Source organism: Leucopleurus acutus, assembly GCF_964270905.1.
Source record: "Leucopleurus acutus genome assembly, chromosome: 9".
In the NCBI taxonomy this organism is placed as follows: domain Eukaryota; kingdom Metazoa; phylum Chordata; class Mammalia; order Artiodactyla; family Delphinidae; genus Leucopleurus; species Leucopleurus acutus.
Window position 1 is genome coordinate 76,756,657 of NC_139144.1, and position 25,536 is coordinate 76,782,192.

Genomic DNA, 25,536 nt, shown 5'->3' on the forward strand with positions numbered 1-25,536 from the left:
AATAGGAAAAGAAGAAGTAAAACTGTCACTGTTTGCAGATGACATGATACTATACATAGAGAATCCTAACGATGCCATCAGAAAAGTACTAGAGCTAATCAATCAATTTGGAAATGTTGCAGGATACAAAATTAATGCACAGAAATCTCTTGCATTCCTATACACTAATGATGAAAAATCTGAAAGAGAAATTAAGGAAACACTCCCATTTACCACTGCAACAAAAAGAATAAAATACGTAGGAATAAACCTACCTAGAGAGACAAAAGGCCTGTATGCAGAAAACTATAAGACACTGATGAAAGAAATTAAAGATGATACAAACAGACGGAGAGATATACCATGTTCTTGGATTGGAAGAGACAATATTGTGAAAATGACTATACTACCCAAAGCAATCTACAGATTCAATGCAATCCCTATCAAAAATCAAATGGCATTTTTTATGGAACTAGAACAAAAAATCTTAAAATTTTTATGGAGACACAAAAGACCCCAAATAGCCAAAGCAGTCTTGAGGGAAAAAAACGGAGCTGGAGGAATCAGAGTCCCTCACTTCAGACTATACTACAAAGCTACAGTAATCAAGACAATATGGTACTGGCACAAAAACAGAAGCATAGATCAATGGAACAAGATAGAAAGCCCAGAGATAAACACATGCACCTATGGTCAACTAATCTATGACAAAGGAAGCAAGGATATACAATGGAGAAAATAGAGTCTCTTCAATAAATGGTGCTGGGAAAACTAGACAGCTACATGTAAAAGAATAAATTTAGAACATTCTCTAACACCATAAACAAAAATAAACTCAAAATGGAACTGAGACCTAAATGTAAGACGGAACACTATTAAACTCTTAGAGGAAAACATAGGAAGAACACTCTTTGGCATAAATCACAGCAAGATCTTTTTTGATCCACCTCCTAGAGTAATGGAAATAGAAACAAAAATAAACAAATGGGACCTAATGAAACTTCAAAGCTTTTGCAAAGCAAAGCAAACCATAAACAAGATGAAAAGACAACCCTCAGAATGGGAAAAAACAGTTGCAAATAAATCAACAGACAAAGGATTAATCTCCAAAATATATAAACAGCTCATGCAACTCAACATTAAAGAAACAAACAACCCAATCCAAAAATGGTCAGAAGACCTAGATAGACATTTCTCCAAAGAAGACATACAGATGGCCAAGAAGCACATGAAAAGCTGGTCACCATCACTAATTATTAAAGAAATGCAAATCAAAACTACAATGGGGTATCACCTTGCATCAGTTAGAATGGGCATCATCAGAAAATCTGCAAACAACAAATGCTGGAGAGGGTGTGGAGAAAAGGGAACCCTCTTGCAGCACTGGTGGGAATGTAAATTGATACAGCCACTATGGAGAACAGTATGGAGGTTCCTTAAAAATCTAAAATTAGAATTACCATATGACCCAGCAATCCCACTCCGGGGCATATACTCAAAGAAAACCATAATTCAAAAGGATACATGCACCCCAATGTTCATTGCAGCACTGTTTACAATAGCCAGGTCATGGAAGCAACCTAAATGCCCATCGACACACGAATGGATAAAGAAGATGTGGTATATATATACAATGGAATATTACTCAGCCATAAAAGGGAACAAAATTGAGTCATTTGTTGAGACATGGATGGATCTAGAGACTGTCATACAGAGTGAAGTAAGTAAGAAAGAGAAAGACAAATATCGTACATTAATGCATGTATGTGGAACCTAGAAAAATGGTACAGATGAACCGGTTTGCAGGGCAGAAGTTGAGACACAGACATACAGAACAAACGTATGGACACGAAGGGGGGAAAGCCACGGTGGGGTGGGCATGGTGGTGTGCTGAATTGGGCCATTGGGATTGACATGTATACACTGATGTGTATAAAATTGATGACTAATAAGAACCTGCAGTATGAAAAAATAAATAAAATAAAATTCAACAATAAAAAAAAATTACAGCACCTGTTGAAGTTTACTTCAGTAAGGTATCCTGGAGGTCCTAATTTCAAGGTATAATCAGATTCAAAAGGTATACCTAACTAGGGATTATATTTTAAATGAGAGAATAAAAGTTCCTGTGAATTGATTTGCTAAGAATTCACAGGTAGTTTCTTTCCCAGTTCCTTTTAAATCTTAATTTGTTAAATACTGATTATCCACTCCATAAGCTTTGACTTTTCTCACACTGGATTTTTCAACCTTGGCACTTTTGACATTTTGGGATGGGCAATTCTTTGTTTTGAGGGGCTGTCCTACACATTGTAGGATGTTTAGTAGCATCCCTGGCCTCTATCCATAAGATGCCAGTAGTGTCTCCCAGATGTGACAATCAAAAATGTCTCCAGGGACTTCCCTGGTGGCACCATGGTTAAGAATCCACCTGCCAATGCAGGGGTCACGGTTCGAGCCCTGGGCTGGGAAGATGCCATGGAGCAGCTAAGCCCCTGTACCACAGCTACTGAGCCTGCGCTCTAGAGCCCGCGTGCTGGAACTGCTGAGCCTGCATGCTGCAACTACTGAAGCCCGTGTGTGTAGAGCCCATGCTCTGCAACAAGAGAAGCCACCACAATGAGAAGCCTGTGCCCCCCCGCAACGAAGAGTAGCCCCAATTTGCCACAACTACAGAAAGCCTACATGCAGCAACGAAGACCCAATGCAGCCAAAAAAAAAAAGTCTCCAGGCTTTGCCAAAAATCCACTGGAGGACCAAATAGCCTTGCTTGAACCACTCTACTAAATCAAAATCTCTGCCTCAGAAAAGATCTGGGAATTATCTACAGCTGTACAGTACCTTCCAAAGCTGCTATACAGGTCACAGAAACTAAGCTAAATTAGAAAATAACTTCCAGAGTAAAGCCTAGTTACTTCTATATATCAGGCATTATAATTCTATTCACACTAGACATTTTCTATTGGATGGGCTACTTCCCTCTTGCTTCATTTTGAAGATTAAATAAAACAGAAAGAGCTTTAATAGGAAGTTGGAGCCAGACAAGAAGGAAGTCAGTGATAGAAATTTGAAATAATGATTCATTTTTTTTTATTATTGACATTTTAACAGATGCAACATACGTTCACTGCTTATCTTCTATGCATCTAGGCACTATTACATATATAATATAGTTAACTGGAAAAGTCTTGGGAAAATGGAAACATTTTGATATATTATTTTGGAATTCATAGTATCTGTGTAAATTGTTTAGTGGGTCTGTGCTTTATAGAGAGAATACTAAGAGGCTTTACTATTATAGCTCAATTATCATATTCTTTTGAGTGTGTAATTCAAAGGAAAATGATACAGTTTATTGTTGTACTTTCCCTCTCATTCAACTTCTTAGGACATTCCTCTAAATATTAAAAATTGAAAGACTACTTTAATGACATGCCCTTCCTTTGATATTCTTATACAATTGGAACCATGACCTTATGACTTATTTTCATTCATCAGCTATATGGCCAAGTAAACACACACTGCTCATGATGTTTAAAAAATCATGCTGTCAAGTGTTTAACATAATCAAACAAAAGGCTGATAATCAAAGAAAAGTATCTTCATCATTTTTGAACAAATGGTAAGGTTCTTACCTACAAGCAACATTTGGATCAGCATTTCTTGAAAGTAGTAGCTCTACACACTTCAAGATCTGTTCCTCTGAGCCATGAGCAGAACATGCAGTTATCAAAATAGTTTGCTTATCTATAGTGAAAGGAAAGGTGAGGAAAACCCCACACACATCAGAAAGTGTATCTAATTAACTTCTTTTATCATTCAAAAGATTCTAAATATTTATTGCATTCTTAAAATTCTATAACCTATTTCCAAATCTCTTGTTCTTAGCGGATAACTTTGTATTCCTTCACCAAAAAATGAGCTCAGGGATGAACTATCAATTTCCAAAGTATATCTACAATTCATTTACTAATTTCCTTTCCCTATTCTCATTTCTTCAAGAGAATAGGAAAGTGGTTCAGAGCATGAGCTCTGTGCAGATTTACTGCCTGGAGTTGAATAGTTTTTGGTTGATTAAAGTATGCCTTGAACACATGGTTAAAAAACAATGATTGATATTCTCTGATTTCACTTCTTTAGTTCTCACTCATTTGACCACTCACTGAAATCTGGCTTACGCCCAAACCATCCTACTGAAGATGTCCTAACTGCTACATGTATTGGTTTCTTTTTAGTCCTTTTCTACTTGATCACTCTTAGCCCATCCCATTTCCTAAAACTCTTCTTCCCTTGGCTTCTATGGCATCAGTGGAGATCAGGGTAAATTAAAAACCCAAACAAAACAAAAAACAATTCTCAAGTAAGAATTGGGGAATTAAAAATAGGTCATGCCAGCCATGGTTTACATTTGTGGTTCAATATTGACCAAATATAGAAATATAGATTCTGGTCCCAGTTCTGTCACTGACAAACTGTGATTCCAGTGATATCTTAGTAGACCTAACTTACATATAAGAAGCTAAAGCCTGCCCTCCACCTGAGGGGGTCTGTGGGATATATAAAATAATTTATGTGAACATGCTGGGCAAAATATAAAGTGTTTTATAACTGAAAGGTATTCCTCTTATTACAAGAAGCAGAGAAAGAAAACTATTAATCAGTTTTTTGAGCACAACATTTTATACACTTTCAAAAATCTCATTTCTAAGTATAGCTTTCATTGGGAGATTGTTTTTTTTTTCTTTTTAGGCCACGCCATGTGGCATGTGGGATCTTAGTTCCCCGACCAGGGATCGAACCTGTGCCCCCTGCATTGGGAGAGCAGTCTTAACCACTGGACCACCAGGGAAGTCCCTGGGTGATATTTTTCTTTTTTTCCGCTGGGTGATATTTTTAAATGACATAATAAGAAAAACCTAGCACAGCAGCAGATTAAACATAAAATTGTCAATAAGACAAGAATTTATATAAAATATATAAATGAGAAAAAAACAGAAATGATTTTACAAATATCTAATGTAGTACAACATTAATATGAAAATTAATTCTAAAATGAAACCTATACCTGAATTATGAAATGAATTGTCTATTGGGAACTTGTAGAAAATAATCAGTAATTCAATATAATAATTAAATAGCATTTGCACATATACTCTTATTCTTCAAAAGCAATCAAAGCACTACTGACAAAGACAGAAACAAATGGATTTAATAAATTATCTTTGAAACAACTTTACGTGATATAATTCAGAGTTGAGCTGTAAATTCCAAAGACTGATTTTCAAGCAATTTTCCACTAAATTATCAGCTTTTCAGTGTTTTCTTTCAATGCATTTTACCTTAAAAATAACCAAAACTCTCTAGCATAGAAGTTAAAGGTATATAGTAAGAACACAACCATTTATAACAATAATATAAATGGAATCTACCTCTTTGGATAGAAGGTTTTTCAAAATATCTATGGTTTCTAATTTGTTTTTTATGTTGTTTATATAATATAACTAATAGGAAGATTTTTTTAAAAAAACTAATGTTTTTCACTTTGCTTATTAGCTGCTTGGGAATCAAGAAAATCACAGTAAAAATAATCAGTTAAGTTACGTCAAATATCTTAACCTTATTACAATTTTTTTCAAGAGCAAAGGTTTAAAGTGAATATATGAAAACAGAGCATGGAAAGTATATATCACCACCCCCAAACAGAATATAATTAGGCTTCTAAACAGAGAAATATACAAAGTACATTTTCACATATTTAAATATTTAAAACATCTTACCCTTATCAAAGCTTGCATTAGCACCTCTGTCCAACAGAACCTGAAGCAGCGCTACATTGGAAACACTGGCAGCATACATGAGGGGAGTCCACCCATAGCGAAAGCTGAACTCTACACTGATGCCTGTCAATATAAAGACAAGGTTTTAAAACCTCCCCCACCAAAAAAAAAAATCACTGTCACCTTAATATGTTTAAAGTACTTCACACAGTGACATACACTGTGTACTTTATAATGGAAGGGAATTTCTTGGTAATAATGGCTTCAGAAAAATAGAAAATTATATATGAACTTTGATAAAAAAGCTAACTTCAGTTTCACTATAGTTCACTTCAGTTTCACTATTTTCCAAGAGACTGAATCTGTCAAATGTTTTTTCATATAATATATATTTATATTAGAACAGGTTTTTACATGCTTCCTTTTTCTCTCTAGGGCAGTTGGGAAAAGTTTCACAGATAAAAAATGTCTTTTTAGTTAGAATATTATCATACATCTCTATGGTGGCAAACATATTAACAAATATTGTGTAAACAATATTGTGTAAACAAATATATTCCTTATTAAAACTCCTTTACCCTCCTTCCCAACGCAAAATTTAACCATGGGTTACTGGCCAAACATAAGGTTAAAAAGGTAGGTTAGGGTTAGGAAATGTAGACTATACTTTGTGATCCAGGGATTTACATCATTATATTCGTATTACAAAGAAAATGTAGGTACCACTGCTGAGAGTGGGATAGGAGGCAGGGAGAACTGGTTATGAGGCTGGAAGTCCATGCAAAAGTCAGAGCAAGGGCAGCAGAGAAAAAGAAGAAGAAATACAAAAGGACATTTCAAAGGCAGGGTTATTGGAATTTATAATTACTTTGAGGAAGAGGAGTGTTGGAAAAGAACAAATAGAAAATAACTATCAAGTTCTGCTTTGGACAAATGAACGAAACAGTGAGCTAGAATAAGGAGAGGCACAGAAGAGATATCAGGCCTGAGGAGCAGGATAAAGTTTTAAATAGCCACCATCCAGAATGAGACGGGAAGGGATGGATAGTAACTGTTAAGAAACGATGAGAGCCAGCTGACCTTAAAATCCTCAAACAAATCATTAATGGTACAAATCCCCGAAGTCATCTGATTTTCCCCGATAGCACTGATTAGTTTAGTCACATAAAAAAGAAAAAAATATGGTTGAACTAATCTAGATTTGGATCTAAGACTGGGGAGGAGCATAGAAGATACGATACAAGGACAAGATTATAAAAAGGCAGTGAACATAACCCATTACATTTATGTAAAGCCTTTGCTATAAAGAGATCAAGATATAAGTGGCAAACTCTCTCTTCAACCTAAGAAATATCTGCTAATCTTAAGAAACGAAAAAAAAAAAAGAACGTTTTTCTGTTTCAAAGAAGGAAAACTTGTATGTCAAAACCACTGAATATAGGCTTCCTTATATATATCTTACAATTTACAGGTTGTAGTCTCTGGCTCTAAAGTGTTCCATCTGCAAAGATGAAGGTCATATCACTGAAGGAATGCAAACTTGTTAGGGAGAGCTCACTTTTTTTCTGTAGGAACACTAAGTTACTGAAAGACTGTATTTGTCAAATTCCCAATTGTCTAACTTTAATTGATATAAGGTGCATGATAATTCCTAGGAGAAAACAACAGAAAACTGTCTTAGTATATATATATATACTGCTGACCCAACTTGTCTTCTCTAACAAATTTTCCTCTTTAAATTGCTGCAACTGAAAGCATATGAATGAGATCAGAGAAAAGATCATTTTGTTTTCTCATTATTCTTTCCTTATTGACCTTACTGCTCAAAACTGTGACAGCAAAAGTAAAAAGGAAAAGATGTGAAGATAAGGCTAAGCAAATGTGGCATTTTAGTATAAAAATTCTTAATAATCATCACCTCTAAGCTCAAAAAAGTAAATTATTAAGCACATATTATGTTCTAAGCATACTGCAAAAAAGATAAGTTTAAAAGGATTGACACAATATATTTTTATAGCTCAACGACATTCAAAATAACACTAAATTGTTTGGGGGTATATACATATAGTAAAAGTATAAAGACGTACATAGGAATAATAAATACCAACTATAGGAGAGTGGTAATCTCCAGGGGGAAAAAGATAAGTCGCCATACATTTTTGAATGTCTAAAATATTTAATAATTTAAAGAGAACTGAAAATGTTAGTGCATAGCAGAAGAACAAAAACCAAAGACTGCTAAAAATGGCTGACTCAAAAGGAGGTTTCATATTTTTATTAAACTTCCAACTGGTGCAGGAATACGTATGGCTTTGAAAGGCAAAAAAGTAAAAATATTTTTTAAAGTGTTAAATAATGACATCTGGAAGGAAATCAGGAAATACTAAAACAAGAGTTACGTGTGAAAATGAGACTTCAGAGGTAATACGGGTGAAAGTGGGGACAAAGGTGTTTCTCTACTTATACCTATTTGTTATTGTTTTTTTTTAAAGGAAGTTAAAATTTTTTTGTAATTAAAGACAAATTTTAAAAGGCTGACGAAATACTTTACCAGTGGCTCTTTTCAATCCTTTCAAGAGCCTCCAACACTTCAGTGCACCTAGTCCCACTACTCCCAAGGCAAACTCACTTTTCTAAAACAAATTTCTGCCTATTCCATCCCATCCAACACTATGCACACTCCTGCATGTGTTCATATCCTAGTATTAGGCCTCTTTCAATTATTCCAATTTGATTCAATTTAATTTTTTAATTACAAATTCAAGTTCCATTGTCCACAAAGTCACACGATCCTTCTTACTTGTTACAATGGCTAATATTTATATAATGCCTATATGTTCTAAGACCCATATATAGTCTCTCATTTTAATCCCTCCCCCAAAAAAAACCCTTTGATACAACCCTTTGATACATCCCGGTTTTTAAAAGGGGGTAATTTAAGTTTAGGAAGTTTCCTAAATTGGTCAAGATTACAGAGCCATCAAGTGGCAGGGCTAATAATCAAACCCAGAACTGTACTGTTTCCAAAATGATTTACTTTCCACTAAACCATGCATCTCTAGCATAGAAGAAAAACATTTTGCTATATACAATTTTGTATGTGAATGTTTTGTATATACAGGTAGACAGTAGATGCTTGTTACTCCTTTGATAATTTCAGTCATTATCAACAACTCACATTTCCATGTCAAGGTAATTTAAAAAAATAATATTTAATTTAATACACAGAAAGATGTCATGGGACCCAAGACAGAATTATAATGTTTTTATAAAGAAATAGATGCTCTGGGAGTTCAAATGACTTTCCCAAGGAAGCACACTGAGTAGGTGATAGGCCGGAAGAGGTATCCAGATAGATTCCTACTTCATTCTCATTCACACACTGACACAACCAACACAGGCAAAGAACATAACTAAAATGTACATTAACTAGAAACAATTCTTGAGAAACACATAATAATAATCATAGACAAGTAAATGCTGAGCAAAGTAAGGATTATCCAAGTGGGGTAGGATTAGTCAGACTAGACCTTTTGAAGGAGGTGGAAGAACTGATGGACGGTGTCAGTGTGGCATTCCAAATTTGTGTTAGAGGAAGAAAATAAGGCAGAGAGAACTGAGTCAAGTAAGACATGTAGGACACTTGAGATACTAACATTCACTGTGCTTCCATTAGAAAAACAACTCAAACCTTTTAAAATAAGGAACCCTGGGGCTTCCCTGGTGGCGCAGTGGTTGACAGTCCGCCTGCCAATGCAGGGTACACGGGTTCCTGCCCCGGTCCGGGAAGATCCCACATGCCGCGGGGCGGCTGGGCCCGTGAGCCATGGCCGCTGAGCCTGCGCGTCCGGAGCCTGTGCTCCACAGCGGGAGAGGCTACAACAGTGAGAGGCCCACGTACCGCGAAACAAATAAATAAATAAATAAAATAAGGAACCCTTGTGAACTGAGACAACTGTGTTAGGTTGAAACTGTCCCTTAATTCTCACCAGAATCCAGGAGCTCCTCGACCAATGACACATCTCCTGTAGTCAAAGCTTTCTTAAATGTTTCATGCTTTTCTTCAATGGCTAACGGTCCTTTTAATTTCTAAAAAAGCAGAAAGTTAAAAAATTTTCCTGTTACACATACTTTCATTTCCACTGCATCGGGAAACAATAATGATCGAGTTTTGGTACATCTTTTTTTGGGGGGTGGGGGTGGGGGGAGGCAACATCCAAAGTTTGTGACTAACTCATAACTAAAATTATCTTTGGGTTATGATGGGTCCAAACCTAAGTAAAGAGCTACATCGACAACCTAAAGAAGCGCATTTGATGGAAAGCACAGTAGGGAAACTGTGAATTGGTTTGGAGTCCAAAAGCCTGTATTTACACTGGAAAAATAATTAGGGAAACACAGGCGAGGAAGTAAGAGGTTTCATGGCCAGGGAAGACCGATCCAGGTGCGGCCAAGAGAAGTCCTCCTTCACTACCTGAGCTGCCCGGTCGAGATACCCAATCTCCCAGCCGTCATCCTCGCTCTCGCTACTCTCGCCTCCACCGGCCACTGCCAGACCGCGCAAGGGGCCTGCAGCCATGGCCGCCGCCCAGGTCCCTACAAAATCGGCCGCACGCACGCACGCACGCACGCCCGCCTGCTCCCTCTGCGCCTGCGCACCGGAGCGCGTAAGGCTGCGCGGGAAGGCTGTGCGGGCAAGCGCGACGCGCTAGCGTTGGGGCCTTGGGCCCTCAGGCGCAGGCGCGTGAGCGCGCGCAGCGACCCGGGTTCCTTCCCGCCAGTCGTTAAGCCCTTGGGAGAGGAATAGTGGTCAGTGTGGCGGGGCGAGCGGAGCTGATCTCCTGGCCAGTGCTTCCAATTCCTTTCAGGGGTCTTACCCTACATTCTTTTTAGGGTATTTGCTTAACGAAATTTTTGCTCTTTAAGGAATGCCCCACTTGTGGCAGGAGCAGAATGGGGATTTAAATGACGCGTAAGACTAGGCTTTCGCTTCCATTCCCTTTACCTGTCCCCCTGCCAAATCCACTATCAAACATGCGTCCCCTGGCCAATGCTGTTGGCCAGAATACCTCCCTGAGGAACATCACCCATACGTTCAAGGAGCCGGCAGATAAATGGGAGCTGACAAAGGAACCAGGAGAATTCGTCCTTTAAATTTCATGGGATCTCGGATCTCATCGTAGATTTAGAAACTTCGGAACATCAAACACTCCCCAGATGGGTAGTGTAGATGCCTTAAAGGAAATAATCGAGAAAGGGGAGGAGTTGGGAAGAGAATGCATCAAAAGAGTTGGGAAGGGCTTCCCTGGTGGCACAGTGGATGAGAGTCCGCCTGCTGATGCAGGGGACACGGGCTCGTGCCCCGGTCCGGGAGGATCCCACATGCCGCGGAGCGGCTGGGCCCGTGAGCCATGGCCGCTGAGCCTGCGCTCCGCAATGGGAGAGGCCACAGCAGTGATGAGGCCCGCGTACCGCAAAAAAAAAAAAAAAAAAAAAAAAAAAACAGCTGGGAAGAAGAAATGATTTAAACTTTCAGAAAGTAAACAATACAAACAACTCCAGGTGAAAGCGGTCCAAACTGACTTTTCTGCATCTATTCCAGCTTCTAGATGAAATATTGGTAACACAATGATTATCTTTGCCGCCAGAGGAAAGTAGACCTATCAACGAGTAGGGCACATGTATATACCTAAAGATAATTTTAAAAGAATGTAGCCATGCACCATTCTTAGAAAGTTTTACAATATTTTTTTTCCCTTAAGGGGTCTTTGGTGTAAGATTTTGAAATTATCTACTTCAGAGATTTTCACAGATAAGTATTTTTAAGTAGTGTGGTTATTTGAGGGCAAGGTCTGTCTTTCTAAATGCATTCATTCCATAAATGTTATGGATCACTGAGCACAGCCAGGCATAACTAAGTTAGGGGAGACAACATCAAAGACAAACCAAGCTGCCTCATGGAACTAACATTTTAACGAATAAAGACAGTAAGCAAGTAAACAAACAGGATTATTGCAGATTGTAAGTGACCCAAGGAAATAAACAAGTGCTCAGTTTCTGGAATCGCATAACTTAGGTTGTTTCCCAGCCAAATCACTTACTATCAGGAGCTGTGTGCTGTCGGGCAATGTACTTAGCGTCTTTCTTCATCAGTTCCCTTATCTGTAAAATGGAGATTATGATGGTACCCATCATATAGAGTTGTTTGGAAGATTAAGTAAAGTGTGGGCTTGGAATAGAGCCAGTCTCAGTGTAAGAGGTAAATAAATCTTAGCTAGTACTATTATTATTATTATTATTTTAAATAGGGTAGTTGACCTGAGCAGAGTCATGAATGACAAGAAGGAGCCAGCCATAAAAAGTGAGAGACCAGAGCTTTCTTGGTGGAGGACATGGCTAGTACCAAGGCCCTAAGGCAGGAAAAAGCTTGGACCAAGGCCTGGGACTAGGGTGGGGCAAGTGAAGACCCTAGGGAGAAAAATTTAAGAGACACTCTTAAGAGCCTGTAAGTTCTTCTATTTTGCACTCTAGGTGTCTCATTTACTTTACCTTGTCCCTGCCCTGCTTGGACCAGAAAGGCCTGAGGCTGGAGCTTCACTGAAGGAAGGGGTATGTGATGAGAGGACCTGTTGGCCTTAAGCAAGGATTTCTAGATTTTACTGTAAGAGCAATTGGACACTGAAATATTTTTAAACTGATAAAAGTCATGTTCTGGTGTGTGTGTATGTATATATATGTCTATTTAAAGATACTGAACTTCTTTTGTAGAGGAGGTTTTTGGTTTGAGCATTTGGCTAAACAGTGGTGCCATTTACTAAGATGGAGGAAGATCATAGGATAAACGTGAAGATGGAATGAGCATCCCAAAATTATCATATTCAAAATCAAACACTGAAATGTAGCTGTCAGGTGGGTAGTTGGATGTTCAACTGTGGAGCTCAGGAGAAAGGCTGATCTTGGAGGTATAAATTTTGGAGTTATCTACACATAATTGATTTTTAAAACTTTGGGAATTTATCCAGCAAGATTTTTTGTAAATATAGATGCTATAGACTAAATGTTTGTGTCTCCCAGCCCTGCCTCCCCCCCCCCAGGCCCCACAAAATTCATATGTTGAAACCTGATCCCCAAAATGATAGTATTTGGAGGTGGGCCTTTGGAAGGTGATAAGGTCATGAGGGTGGAGCCCTCACAAATGGGATTAGTGCCATGAAAGAGACCCCAGAGAACTCTCTTGTCCTACCATGTGAGGACACAAGAAGAAGGTGCCCTATGAATGAGGTAGTAAGCTCTCACCAGACACTGAATCTGCCAGTGCCTTGGTCTTGGACTTCCAAGCCTCCAGAACTGTGAGAAATAAATTTCTGTTATTTTAAACGATCCAGTCTATGGTATTCTGTTATAGCAGCCTGAACAGACTATAACAATAGATAAGATTAATCTAAAACTTATGTGTAATGGCAAAGGAACTAGATAGCTTAAACATTCTGAGAAAGATGAATAAAGTAGGAGGAATTATTCTACTTGATTTTAAGACTTATCATGTAGCTAGCTACAGTAATCAGGACTATGTTGTATTGGAGAAGGAATAGAATGGAACAGAGAACCTGGAAATAGACCCATGTAAGTAAGACCAAATGGTTTTTGACAAAGGTGAAAGAGCAGTTCAATGGAGGAAGGATGGTCTTCAACAGATGATGCTGGATCAACTGAATATCCATAGGTAAAAAAAGTGGACTTAATTTTGAAAACCTCACTTCTTTTCAAAAATTAACTCAAAATGGATCACAAATGTACACAAATGTTCATAGCAGCATTATTCCTATTAGCCAAAAATTGGAAACAACACAAATGTCCTTCAACTGATGAATGGATTAAAAAAATGTGGTATATCCATACTATATATATTATTTTCCTAGGACTACCATAACAAATTACTGCAAACTGAGTGGCTTATAACAACAGAAATTTATTCTCTGACCATTCTGGAGGTTAGTCTGAAATCAAAGTGTCAGCAGCACCATGTTGCCTCAGAAAGCTCTAGAGGGGGCTCCTTCCTTGCCTTCTCATTGCTTCTGGTGGTTGCTAGCAATCCTTGACATTCCTTGGCTTGTAGAGATACATCACTTTAATCTCTGCTTCTTTATTTACAAGGTATTCTTTTCTGTGTGTCTGTGTCTCTGAGGGCCTGTGTATCTAAATTCCCCTCTCCTTGTAAGGATATCAGTCATATTGGATTTAGGACTCACCCTAATTCACTGTGACTTCATCTTAACTTGATTATATCTGAAAAGACCTTATTTCTAAACATGGTCACATTCATAGGTTTTGGGTGGACATGAATTTTAGGGGGTCACGGTTCAACCCAATATACCACGTATATCACTTAGCATAATGTTTTCAAGATCCATATTGTAACTTATATCTGCACTTCATTCCCTTTTATGCTGAATAAGGTGTGGTACTGATTTCAAAAGGTGATTTCAGGAGATGACAGGACCCATGAAAAGACTGCTATAATTGTGAGCTGGAGAAGTGGCAGCAAACATGGAGAGAAGAGGATGCATTCAAAATTTATTGTGAATAAGAATCAGAATGGTGATTATATGAAGGACAAGGGGACAGAGAAGTCAAAGCTAATGTGACAAGGACATTAGAAGAGGAAAATGGAAATGGAGATAAGTTTTATTTTGCACAGAGACAGTCTGAAATGTCTGAGGAACATCCATGTTCAGATAAGGTGTAGAGCTCCCAGAGAGGGCTGGGCTATCAATTCAGCTTTAGAAACCATCTTCCTAAGAGGTGATAATGAATATATTAAAGCAATGATATTGCTGAGGGAGAATGGATAGGATGAAGAGATCAGTGGGCCAGAAATACATCCTTGTGGAATGACTGTTCTTTTAGAAATAATGATCAAAGAAGCAGAAGACTTGGAAGAGATCAATGTCTCAAAACTCTGGCACTAAATTATAACCTCAGATAATTACAACAGCAATAATAATGATACTAAATTCATTTTATAATACTTCCTATATTCCAGTCACAGTTCTCAGGACTTTACCTATATTAAGTCAATACTTACACAACCCTGTTGAGGTAAATATGATCTCAGTTTTACAAAAGGGGAAATGGAGACACAGAAAGGTAAAGTCACCTGCCTAAGGTCATCTACCTTGGCAGGGATGGAATTCAAATGCAGAAAACAGTCGGCTCTGAAATCCATGCTTTTAGTCATCACTTTTTAACACTTATGTAGAACTTTCCTGTGCCCTGACACTTTTCTAAGCACTTTACATCCATTAATCCATGTAATCCTCACTATAACTTTTTGAGGTAAGTGCTATTATTATCTCCAGATGAGGAAACAGATGAGGAAACTGAAATACAGAAAAGTTAGGTAAATAGCCCAAGATTATACAGCTGCTAGGTAGGATGGTCAGAATTCACAGCAGACTCTCTGGCTCCAGAATGGGGCTCAGGTTTAACTCAGGGAAGTGTGATGCCCACAAAAGCACTCAAAGCACACAAAAGCACAAGAGGGATCCTTGTTTCTAACAAGTGTTTCACCGTCACACTGTGGCCCTGTCTCTAAAGCACTCTTTTCCAAAGCAGATTTCATCTTATGACCAGTAAACCAGACTCAGAATAAACCTTGATTCATTTACAGGTTAATCACAAGCTTCATTCCTGGACAGATAAGAAATGGGTAATTTGGTTTTATCTGAAAAGATCTGGGAATTCCCCCAGGGTGACTTCCTGGAGTGGGTCAGAAAGCCACCTACCCTCTGTTAATGACCACAGTGTTCTGCTTAGTTCACTGATGATAGGAGACTGGTAAAACAAAGAGGGCAAGAAAACAGCAGTATCTGGGAAATAAATATTACTCAAATTTAGACTTTCCTTAGTTCCTGGGTGTTTCTTTTGTTTTGCTTTGTTTTAACTTTTAAGCTTTGACTCAGACATTAGTGATGATTAGCTAATACAGTTTAGTTTACCAGTACCTCTGATAATGCTGTATTTGTGGGGAACTAGTTTTAAATTTAATGTTATCATGCAGTTATAATTCTTGCTTATTTTCTATAGTAATATATGTGGTCTCATTTTCATTCATTTAAAAAAAATTCCATTGGGATCCTTAATACTTAATCCTGTCTGGGATCCAGTTGGGGTAACTGCTTCTTTTAGACATAATTTTGGAAGCATAAAAATGGTAATTGAAAAATTTTTTTTCAATTATTAAAATTTATATGCTCAAGACAGTCAAGGGAAGAGATAAGCATTAAAAAAAATAACATTAATTGATTCCACAATATTTTCTGTGCTCCTACTATACATAGGCATGGAGGATGGAGTTGTAAGAAAGGCAAGATTCTTGACCTCAGAGTGTTTATAGTCTAGTAAGAAAAAGAAACAAATATATAATCAAATATCAGGTAATAATAAGTTCTATAAAGAAAAATTAACTAGGTAAAGGGAATAGAGATTAGTGGAGGCAAATGGGAATTTGAAATAGGGATTTCAGAGAAGGCCTCTCTGAAGTGTTCTTCTTAGTGTTATAGGGAGTTCCTAGGGTTTGATTTCCCATTTTAGAAGGTCATTCTGGCTAAAGGGGAAAACACTATATGCAAGGGGAGCAAGAGTAGAAGCAGTAATACCAATTAAGAATCTACTACAATAGTCTAGTTTCTCAACCCCACCTGCATATTAGTATCCTCTGGAGATGATTCTAGCCAGCCCCAGTCTAAAGCAATGATATCAAAATCTCTGGGAGTAGGGTCCTGGAGTTGATATTTCTCAAGGCTCCTATGGTGATTTTAATGTGTAGCCAGGGTTGGATAAGGTTGTAGAAGAAAGATGTGGGGCTGGATCTAGGGCAGTTATCTACATCCAGTGGGAGAATGTAAAAATCCAAAATGATGAGGTTAAACTACTAAAACAGGAGTGGATTCTTATTTGGATTTGTTTTCTTCCTTAAGGAGCATGGTTAGATCAGAGAACTAAACCAATCCAACCAATTAAACAAAGAGGAAAAAAGTCATCAGGAAATGATGAAAATGGGTGTTAAAAGAAGCATTAACCAATATAATACAAGGAAGTAATGGTTAATGAAAATGTTTGTTTGTGTCATGTTTATTTCTTCAAATATGCTAACATGTAGCCCAGGTTTGAAAATGATCATAGAAGGGTAGGTCAAGAGCAGTTATCTTTGGAGGTGGCTAGATGCCAGAGTCAGGGTATATATGTTTTTTAGAGTTAGCAGATAAAAACTGCTAATAGATGGGAAGTGAGATGAGAAGGAAAGAGGGGGTCAGGGATGACATCCAAGTTTTAAGCCTGAAAAATTGGGTAAATGGTGGCTGAATTTACTCCAGTGAAAGAAAATGTGTGGAAAAGCAGGGATGTGTGTGTGTATGTGCATGTGTGTTTGGCGGGGGCGGGGGGTAATTGAAATCAAGAGTGTTGGTTTATTCTTCATAATATAGGGAGTGCTAATAAACTCTAAAATCAGCTGTTACATAGAGTTAGATACAGGTTCACAACTGAATGATTCGTTTCCTGGAAATGATTAGTTTCTTTGACTTGATATCTGTTTTTTCTTTGCATTAACTAGGAAATTTACTCATTTACTTAACTTGTAAAGTAAATTTTAGAACTTGTAGTTTTTTTATTGTCCTCTTAATTTTATTTTTTCTTTCTAGATTTTTAATGTATATCCATAAATCTACTGCATTTCAGATAGGCATGGTGGAAGAAAGTGCCTTAAGAGTAGTTAGCCCTTACTTCCAACAGAACATTATAGTTGTATACTGCTAGGAAATAGTAGAAGCTCATAAGTGCCTCAACATTTTTATTCTGAAAATGTTGCAAAAAAACAGAGCTTCTAAAACAATGGATAAAAGGGAGCAAATGATGAAATTCCAGAGCATCTTTTCCAAAACTTTTAAGTTAGTAACATATTAATGAATAACAAGAAAAGCTCAACAGATATAACGGGCTCTTGAATTAAAGAAGACAGCAAAAAAATGGGCATTTAGACAGATTAATTGCTCCAAGAAATGACCATGTATTTATGGTACCATGTACCATTATCATGTATTTAAACTACAGTGAATTTTAAATAATATTTAAATAATATTACAACTCTATGTTGAAACTATAAGACAAGATACATAAACCACACAAATACATATCACACATTAATGAATATAAAATTGATGACATACAACACATGATCAACTAGAAAATAATACTTATAGCTAAAATTTATTAAGCATTAATCATGGCTAAGAACTATTCCAAGCGTTCCACATGTATTAACTCTGAATCAGTTAGGAATAGTTATAGCTGCAAGTAACAATATTCAGTATCAGTCAGCTAACAACTTACAGTTCACTTTTTCATATTAAAAGGCTTCTGGCAACTGGCATTTGTTCAGTGACATAGTGGTTTCTGACAGCATCCCATTCCCTTGACCTTGTTCTCCTATTTGTAAGATGTCTCTCCCAACACCAAGCAGCATGTTTGTGTTGAAGGAAAAAAGAAGGAAGGAAAGGATGGTCTCAGCTACATCTCTCCCCTTTTATCCCAGCTAAATCTGTCTCCTTTTATCAGGGAAGGCAAAGCTTTCCTAGAAGCTCCAACAGTATTCTGCTTTTGTCTCCTTTGCTTGCACTGTCACCTAGCACCCCAATTTGAAAGGGAGATTGGGAAATCAAGTTTTACACTTTTTCAGACTTTATAGTGGAGCAGGAGAAGAGAAAAGAAGGTTGAGAATGGGTGTTGAGTTAGACAGTCAAGAATGACTGCCGCAAATCCATGTCATCCTTATGAAAACCCTACCAAATTGGTACTGTGGTTTATCCGCATTTTACAAATAAGGAACTCAGACAGAGAAGTTACAAAACTTGACCAAGGTCAAACAACTAAAAGGTAACAGAATCAGGAGTCAACTCAGGTGGTCAGTCCTCAGAGTTCACCCTCTTCTCAGCCATTCCACTACAATATGGAAACTAAGCCTTAGACAGGTTTCACATTCTGCCTTCTTGTAAGAGTGATCTTTCATATAACTTCCTAACATTCTCATCATGACACATTGTTTTTCATAATAGGCAAAGTATTACCTAAAAATCAAATAAATGTTTGCTATTGATATTATATTTTCTTATTTAACTACTACTAATAAATAGGTAATTTGAATTTGTCAAGTCATTTCAAAGAATTCTAAGTGTTTTCATACCTGTGATTTATTCATAAATCCTGTGCTAAATAGGCAAAGGTAAATGTGATCATTTGCATGACAGTTGGGAGTACTAGATCCAGGTTGTGTCAAAGAGATCTGAGACCTAAACTCAGATTTACATGGTCTGTCCATTCTTACTACTTTTTTTTTTTTTAATTTTTATTAGAGTATAGTTGATTTATAATGTTGTGTTAGTTTCAGGTATACAGCAAAGTCATTCTTACTTCTTTAGACACCAGCAAGTATAGATGTTTTTACTTGAGGATAAATTTTAATTAAATTTACAGAAGAATCAAAACCAGTATTACATTACAAATTTTCCCACCTAGGCAAAGGTTTAAAACTTTAAAACCGAGCATTTTAATGTATCTTAATTTATTTTCTTAACAATGGACTTGGAGGTACCATATTTTATGAAAGTTATTTCCATTGATTACTTGAAATTTTGACACATTTTTTGGCTCTATTTTATAAACTGTATTACCCTGAGTAATTGTATACTCTATGCAGGAAATAAATTGTACACTTTGTTATTATTTGAAAGAAACTAAAATCTCACTGTCATTTATATCAAGTATTTTTTCTATTGGAACTAATCTTTTATTTTGTTTCTTTTAATCAAATTAAATCGTTTTCTTCCTTATTAATTTTTTTCATGTTCTAATAGGCAACATGGATTTTTAAATTTCCACAATTTTTTTATTGAAGTATGGTTGATTTACAATACTTTATACGTTTCAGGTGTATAACAGTGATTCAATATTTTAATAGATTATATTCCATTTAAAGTTATTAAAAATGTTGGCTCTATTTCCCTGTGCTGTGCAATATATCCTTGTTGCTTATTTATTTTATACGTAGTAGTTTGTACCTCTTAATCCCATACTCCGATCTCTCCCTTCCCGCCTCCCCTCTCCCCATTGGTAACCACTAGTTTGCTCTCTATATCTGTGAGTCTGTTTCTATTGTGTTATATACATTCATTTGTTTTATTTTTTAAATTTAAATTTCACACATAAGTGATAATGTAGAGCAGATAGTATTTGTCTTTCTCTATCTGACTTATGTCACTAGGTATAATATTCTCTAGGTCCATCCATAATGTTGCAAATGGCAGAATTTCATTCTTTTTATGTCTCAGTACTCCATTATATATATAATATACATATATCACATTATATATGTGTGTGTGTATATATATATATCACTAATTCTTTATCCATTCATCTGTTGATGGGCATTTAGGTTGCTTCCTTATCTTGGCTATTATAAATAAAGCTGCTATGAACATTGGGGTGCATGTATATTTTTGAATTCTTTTTGAATTTGGTTTTTATTTTCTTCAGCTATATACCTAGAAGTGGAATTGCTGGATCATGTGGTAGTTCTGTGTTCAGTGTTTTGAGGCCCTTCCCTACTGTTTTCCATAGTGGCAACAACAATTTACATTCCCACCAGCAGTGTAGTAGGGTTCCCTTTTTCCCACATCCTCTCCACCATTTGTTATTTGTAGACTTTCTTTTTTTTTTTGACTTAAAAGTTTCTTTCTGGTCCTTGTTTCTTCCTCTCTGAGTAGGATACAGTGACATTTTATGTTTACAAAGAAAACTTTATACAACTACAAAATGTTAGCTGCTTTATTCTTTTTCAAATTTGATAATCCATAGACTACTAAGTAGGAAAGGTGGATTACATGTATAATTTTTTTTTGAATTTTTGAATTTTATTTATTTTTTTATACAGCAGGTTCTTATTAGCTATCCATTTTATACATATTAGTCTTAACGTGTCAATACCAATCTCCCAATTCATCACACCACCTGCCCCCCCGCTGCCACTTTCCCCCCTTGGTGTCCATACGTTTGTTCTCTAAATCTGTGTCTCAATTTCTGCTCTGAAAACGTGTTCATCTGTACCATTTTTCTAGGTTCCACATATATGCATTAATATACGATATTTGTTTTTCTCCTTCTGACTTACTTCACTCTGTATGACAGTCTCTAGATTCACCCATGTCTCTACAAATGACCCAAATTCATTCCTTTTTATGGCTGAGTAATATTCCATTGTATATATGTACCACATCTTCTTTATCCATTCGTGTGTTAATGGGCATTTAGGTTGCTTCCATGACCTGGCTATTGTAAATAGTGCTGCAATGAACATTGGGGTGCATGTGTCTTTTTGAATTATGGCTTTCTCTGGGCATATGCCTAGTAGTGGGAATGCTGGGTCATGTGGTAATTCTATTTTTTGTTTTTTAAGGAACCTCCATACTGTTCTCCATAGTGGCTGAATCAATTTACATTCCCACCAAAAGTGCACGAGGGTTCCCTTTTCTCCACACCCTCTCCAGCATCTGTTGTTTGTAGATTTTCTGATGATGCCCATTCTAACTGGTGCGAGGTGATACCTCATTGTAGTTTTGATTTGCATTTCTCTAATAATTAGTGATGTTGAGCAGCTTTTCATGTGCTTCTTGGCCATCTGTATGTCTTCTTTGGAAAAAGGTCCATTTAGGTATTCTGCCCATTTTTGGATTGGGTTGTTTGTTTTTTTAATATTGAGCTGCATGAGCTGTTTATATATTTTGGAGATTAATCCTTTGTCCGTTGATTCGTTTGCAAATAATTTCTCCCTTTTTGAGGGTTGTCTTTTCATTTTGTTTGTCATTTGCTTTGCTTTGCAAAAGCTTTTAAGTTTCATTAGGTCCCATTTGTTTATTTTTGTTTTTATTTCCATTACTCTAGGAGGTAGATCAAAAAAGATCTTGATGTGATTTATGTCAAAGAGTGTTCTCCCTATTGTTCCTCTAGAGTTTTATAGTGTCTGGTCTTACATTTAGGTCTCGATTCCATTTTGAGTTTATTTTTGTGTGTGGTGTTAGGGAGTGTTTTAATTTCATTCTTTTACACATAGGTGTCCAATTTTCCCAGCACCAATTATTGAAGAGACTGTCTTTTCTCCATTCTATGTCCTTGCCTCCTTTGTCATAAATTAGTTGACTATAGGTGTGTGGGTTTATCTCTGGGCTTTCTATTCTGTTCCATTGATCTATGCTTCTGTTTTTGTGCCAGTACCATATTGTCTTGATTACTGTAGCTTTGTAGTATAGTCTGAATTCAAGGAGTCTGATTCCTCCAGCTCCATTTTCTTCCCTCAAGACTGCTTTGGCTATTAAGGGTCTTTTGTGTCTCCATACAAATTTTAAGATTTTTTTGTTCTAGTTTTGTAAAAAATGCCATTGGTAATTTGATAGGGATTGCACTGAATCTGTAGATTGCTTTGGGTAGTATAGTCATTTTCACAATATTGATTCTTCCAATCCAAGAACATGGTATATCTCTCTATCTGTTGGTATCATCTTTAATTTCTTTCATCAGTGTCTTACAGTTTTCTGCATACAGGTGTTTTGTCTCCCTAGGTAGGTTTATTCCTAGGTATTTCATTCTTTTTGTTGCAATGGTGATGGAAGTGTTTCCTTAATTTTTCTTTCACATTTTTCATCATTAGTGTATAGAAATGCAAGAGATTTCTGTGCATTAATTTTGTATCCTGCTATTTTACCAAATTCGTTGATTAGCTCTAGTAGTTTTCTGATAGCATCTTTAGGATTCTCTATGTATAGTATCATATCATCTGCAAACAGTGACAGCTTTACTTCTTCTTTTTTGGATTCCTTTTATTTCTTCTTCTTCTCTGATTGCTGTGGCTAAAACTTCCAAAACTATGGTGAATAATAGTTGTGAGACTGGGCAACCTTGTCTTGTTCCTGATCTTAGTGGAAATGGTTTCAGTTTTTCACCATTGAGAATGATGTTGGCTGTCGGTTTGTCATACATGGCCTTTATTATGTTGAGGTAAGTTCCCTCTATGCCTAGTTTCTGGAGGGTTTTTATCATAAATCGTTGCTGAATTTTGTTGAAAGCTTTTTCTTCATCTATTGAGGTGATCATATGGTTTTTATCCTTCAGTTTGTTAATATGGTGTATCACACTGATTGATTTGCATATATTGAAGAATCCTTGCATTCCTGGGATAAACCCCACTTGACCATGGTGTATGATCCATTTAATGTGCTTTTGGATTCTGTTTGCTAGTATTTTGTTGAGGATTTTTGCATCTATGATCATCCGTGATATTGGCCTGTAGTTTTCTTTCTTTGTGACATCTTTGTCTGGTTTTGATATCAGGGTGATGGTGGCCTCATAGAATGAGTTTGGGAGTGTTCCTCCCTCTGCTATATTTTGGAACAGTTTGAAACGGATAGGTGTTAGCTCTTCTCTAAATGTTTGATAGAATTCTCCTGTGAAGCCATCTGGTTCTAGGCTTTTGTTCATTGGAAGATTTTTAATCACAGTCTCAATTTCAGTGCTTGTGATTGGTCTGTTTATATTTTCTGTTTCTTCCTGGTTCAGTCTCTGAAGGTTGTGCTTTTCTAAGAATTTGTCCATTTCTTCCAGGTTGTCCATTTTTTTGGCATATAGTTGCTTGTAGTAATCTCTCATGATCCTTTGGATTTCTGCAGTGTCGGTTGTTACTTCTCCTTTTTCATTTCTAATTCCATTGATTTGAGTCTTCTCCCTTTTTTTCTTGATGAGTCTGGCTAATGGTTTATCAATTTTGTTTATCTTCTCAAAGAACCAGCTTTTAGTTTTATTGACCTTTGCTACTGTTTCCTTCATTTCTTTTTCATTTATTTCTGATCTGATCATTATGATTTCTTTCCTTCTGCTAACTTTGGGTATTTTTTGTTCTTCTTTCTCTGATTGCTTTAGGTGTAAGGTTAGGTTGTTTATCTGAGATGTTTCTTGTTTCTTGAGGTAGGATTGTATTGCTGTAAACTTCCCCTTAAACTGCTTTTGTTTCATCCCATAGGTTTTGGGTCGTCGTGGTTTTTTTTGTTTGTTTGTTAGTTTGTTTTTTGCGGTACACAGGCCTCTCACTGTTGTGGCCTCTCCCGTTGTGGAGCACAGGCTCCAGATGCGCACTCTCAGCGGCCGTGGCTCACGGACCCAGCCACTCCGCGGCATGTGGGATCTTCCCGGACTGGGGCACGATGCCGCGTCCCCTGCATCGGCAGGCAGACTCTCAACTTCTGCGCCACCAGGGAAGCCCTGGGTCGTCGTGTTTTCATTGTCATTTGTTTCTAGGTACTTTTTGATTTCCTCTTTGATTTCTTCAGTGATCTCTTCGTTATTAAGTAGTGTATTGTTTAGCCTCCATGTGTTTGTATTTTTTACAGATTTTTTCCTGTAATTGATATCTAGTCTCACAGGGTTGTGGTTGGAAAATATACCTGATATGATTTCTATATTCTTAAAATTACCAAGGCTTGATTTGTGACCCAAGATATGATCTATCCTGGAGAATGTTCCATTAGCACTTGAGAAGAAAGTATAGTCTGTTGTTTTTGGATGGAATGTCCTATAAATATCAATTAAGTCCATCTTGTCTAATGTGTCATTTAAAACTTGTGTTTCCTTATTTATTTTCATTTCGGATGATCTGTGCATTGGTGAAAGTGGGCTAATAAAGTCCCCTACTATGGTTGTGCTACTGTCGATTTCCCCTTTTATGGCTGTTAGCATTTGCCCTTTGTATTGAGTTGCTCCTATGTTGGGTGCATAAATATTTATAATTGTTGTATCTTCTTCTTGGATTGATCCCTTGATCATTATGTAGTGTCCTTCCTTGTCTCTTGTAATAGTCTTTATTTTAAAGTCTATTTTGTCTGATACGTGAATTGCTACTCCAGCTTTCTTTTGATGTCCATTTGCATGGAATATCTTTTTCCATCCTCTCACTTTCAGTCTGTATGTGTCCCTAGGTCTGAAGTGGGTCTCTTGTAGACAGGATATATATATATATTATATATATATATAAAAATATATATTTTTTATATGCATTCAGCCAGTCTATGTCTTTTGATTGGAGCATTTAATCCATTTACATTTAAGGTAATTATTGATATGTATGTTCCTATTACCATTTTCTTAATTGTTTTGGGTTTGTTATAGTAGGTCTTTTCCTTCTCTTGTGTTTTCTGCCTAGAGAAGTTCATTTAGCATTTGTTGTAAAGCTGGTTTGGTGGTGCTGAATTCTCTTAGTTTTTGCTTGTCTGTAAAGGATTTAATTTCTCCATCAAATCTGAATGAGATCCTTGCTGGGTAGAGTAATCTTTGTTGTAGGTTTTTTCCTTTCATCACTTTAAACATGTCTTGCCATTGCCTTCTGGCTTGCAGAGTTTCTGCTGAAAGATCAGCTGTTAACCTTATGGGGATTCCCTTGTATGTTATTTGTTGTTTTTCCCTTGCTGCTTTTAATATTTTTTTTTTTGTATTTTAGTTTTGATAGTTTGATTAATATGTGTCTCAGTGTGTTTCTCCTTGATTTTTTCCTGTATGGGACTCTCTGCACTTCCTGGACTTGATTAACTATTTCCTTTCCCATATTAGGGATGTTTTCAACTATAATCTCTTCAAATATTTTCTTAGTCCCTTTCTTTTTCTCTTCTCCTGGGAGCCCTGTAATTTG

General features: G+C 36.7%; 1 protein-coding gene across 2 annotated transcripts in view; it reads right to left on the reverse strand.

Moving 5' to 3' along the window:
- The window catches only part of ASZ1 (ankyrin repeat, SAM and basic leucine zipper domain containing 1), a gene marked incomplete at both ends in the record, with an annotated part of 80,218 nt that extends 69,883 nt beyond the window's left edge, over positions 1–10,335 (reverse strand). For both annotated transcript variants that reach the window (XM_082846964.1, XM_082846963.1), the window contains 4 exons: positions 3,615–3,726; positions 5,757–5,879; positions 9,746–9,845; positions 10,231–10,335. In XM_082846964.1, the coding sequence (XP_082703090.1) occupies positions 3,615–3,726; positions 5,757–5,879; positions 9,746–9,845; positions 10,231–10,335 (440 nt within the window). The remainder of the gene's footprint in view (positions 1–3,614; positions 3,727–5,756; positions 5,880–9,745; positions 9,846–10,230) is intronic.
- Positions 10,336–25,536: the final 15,201 nt, after the last annotated feature.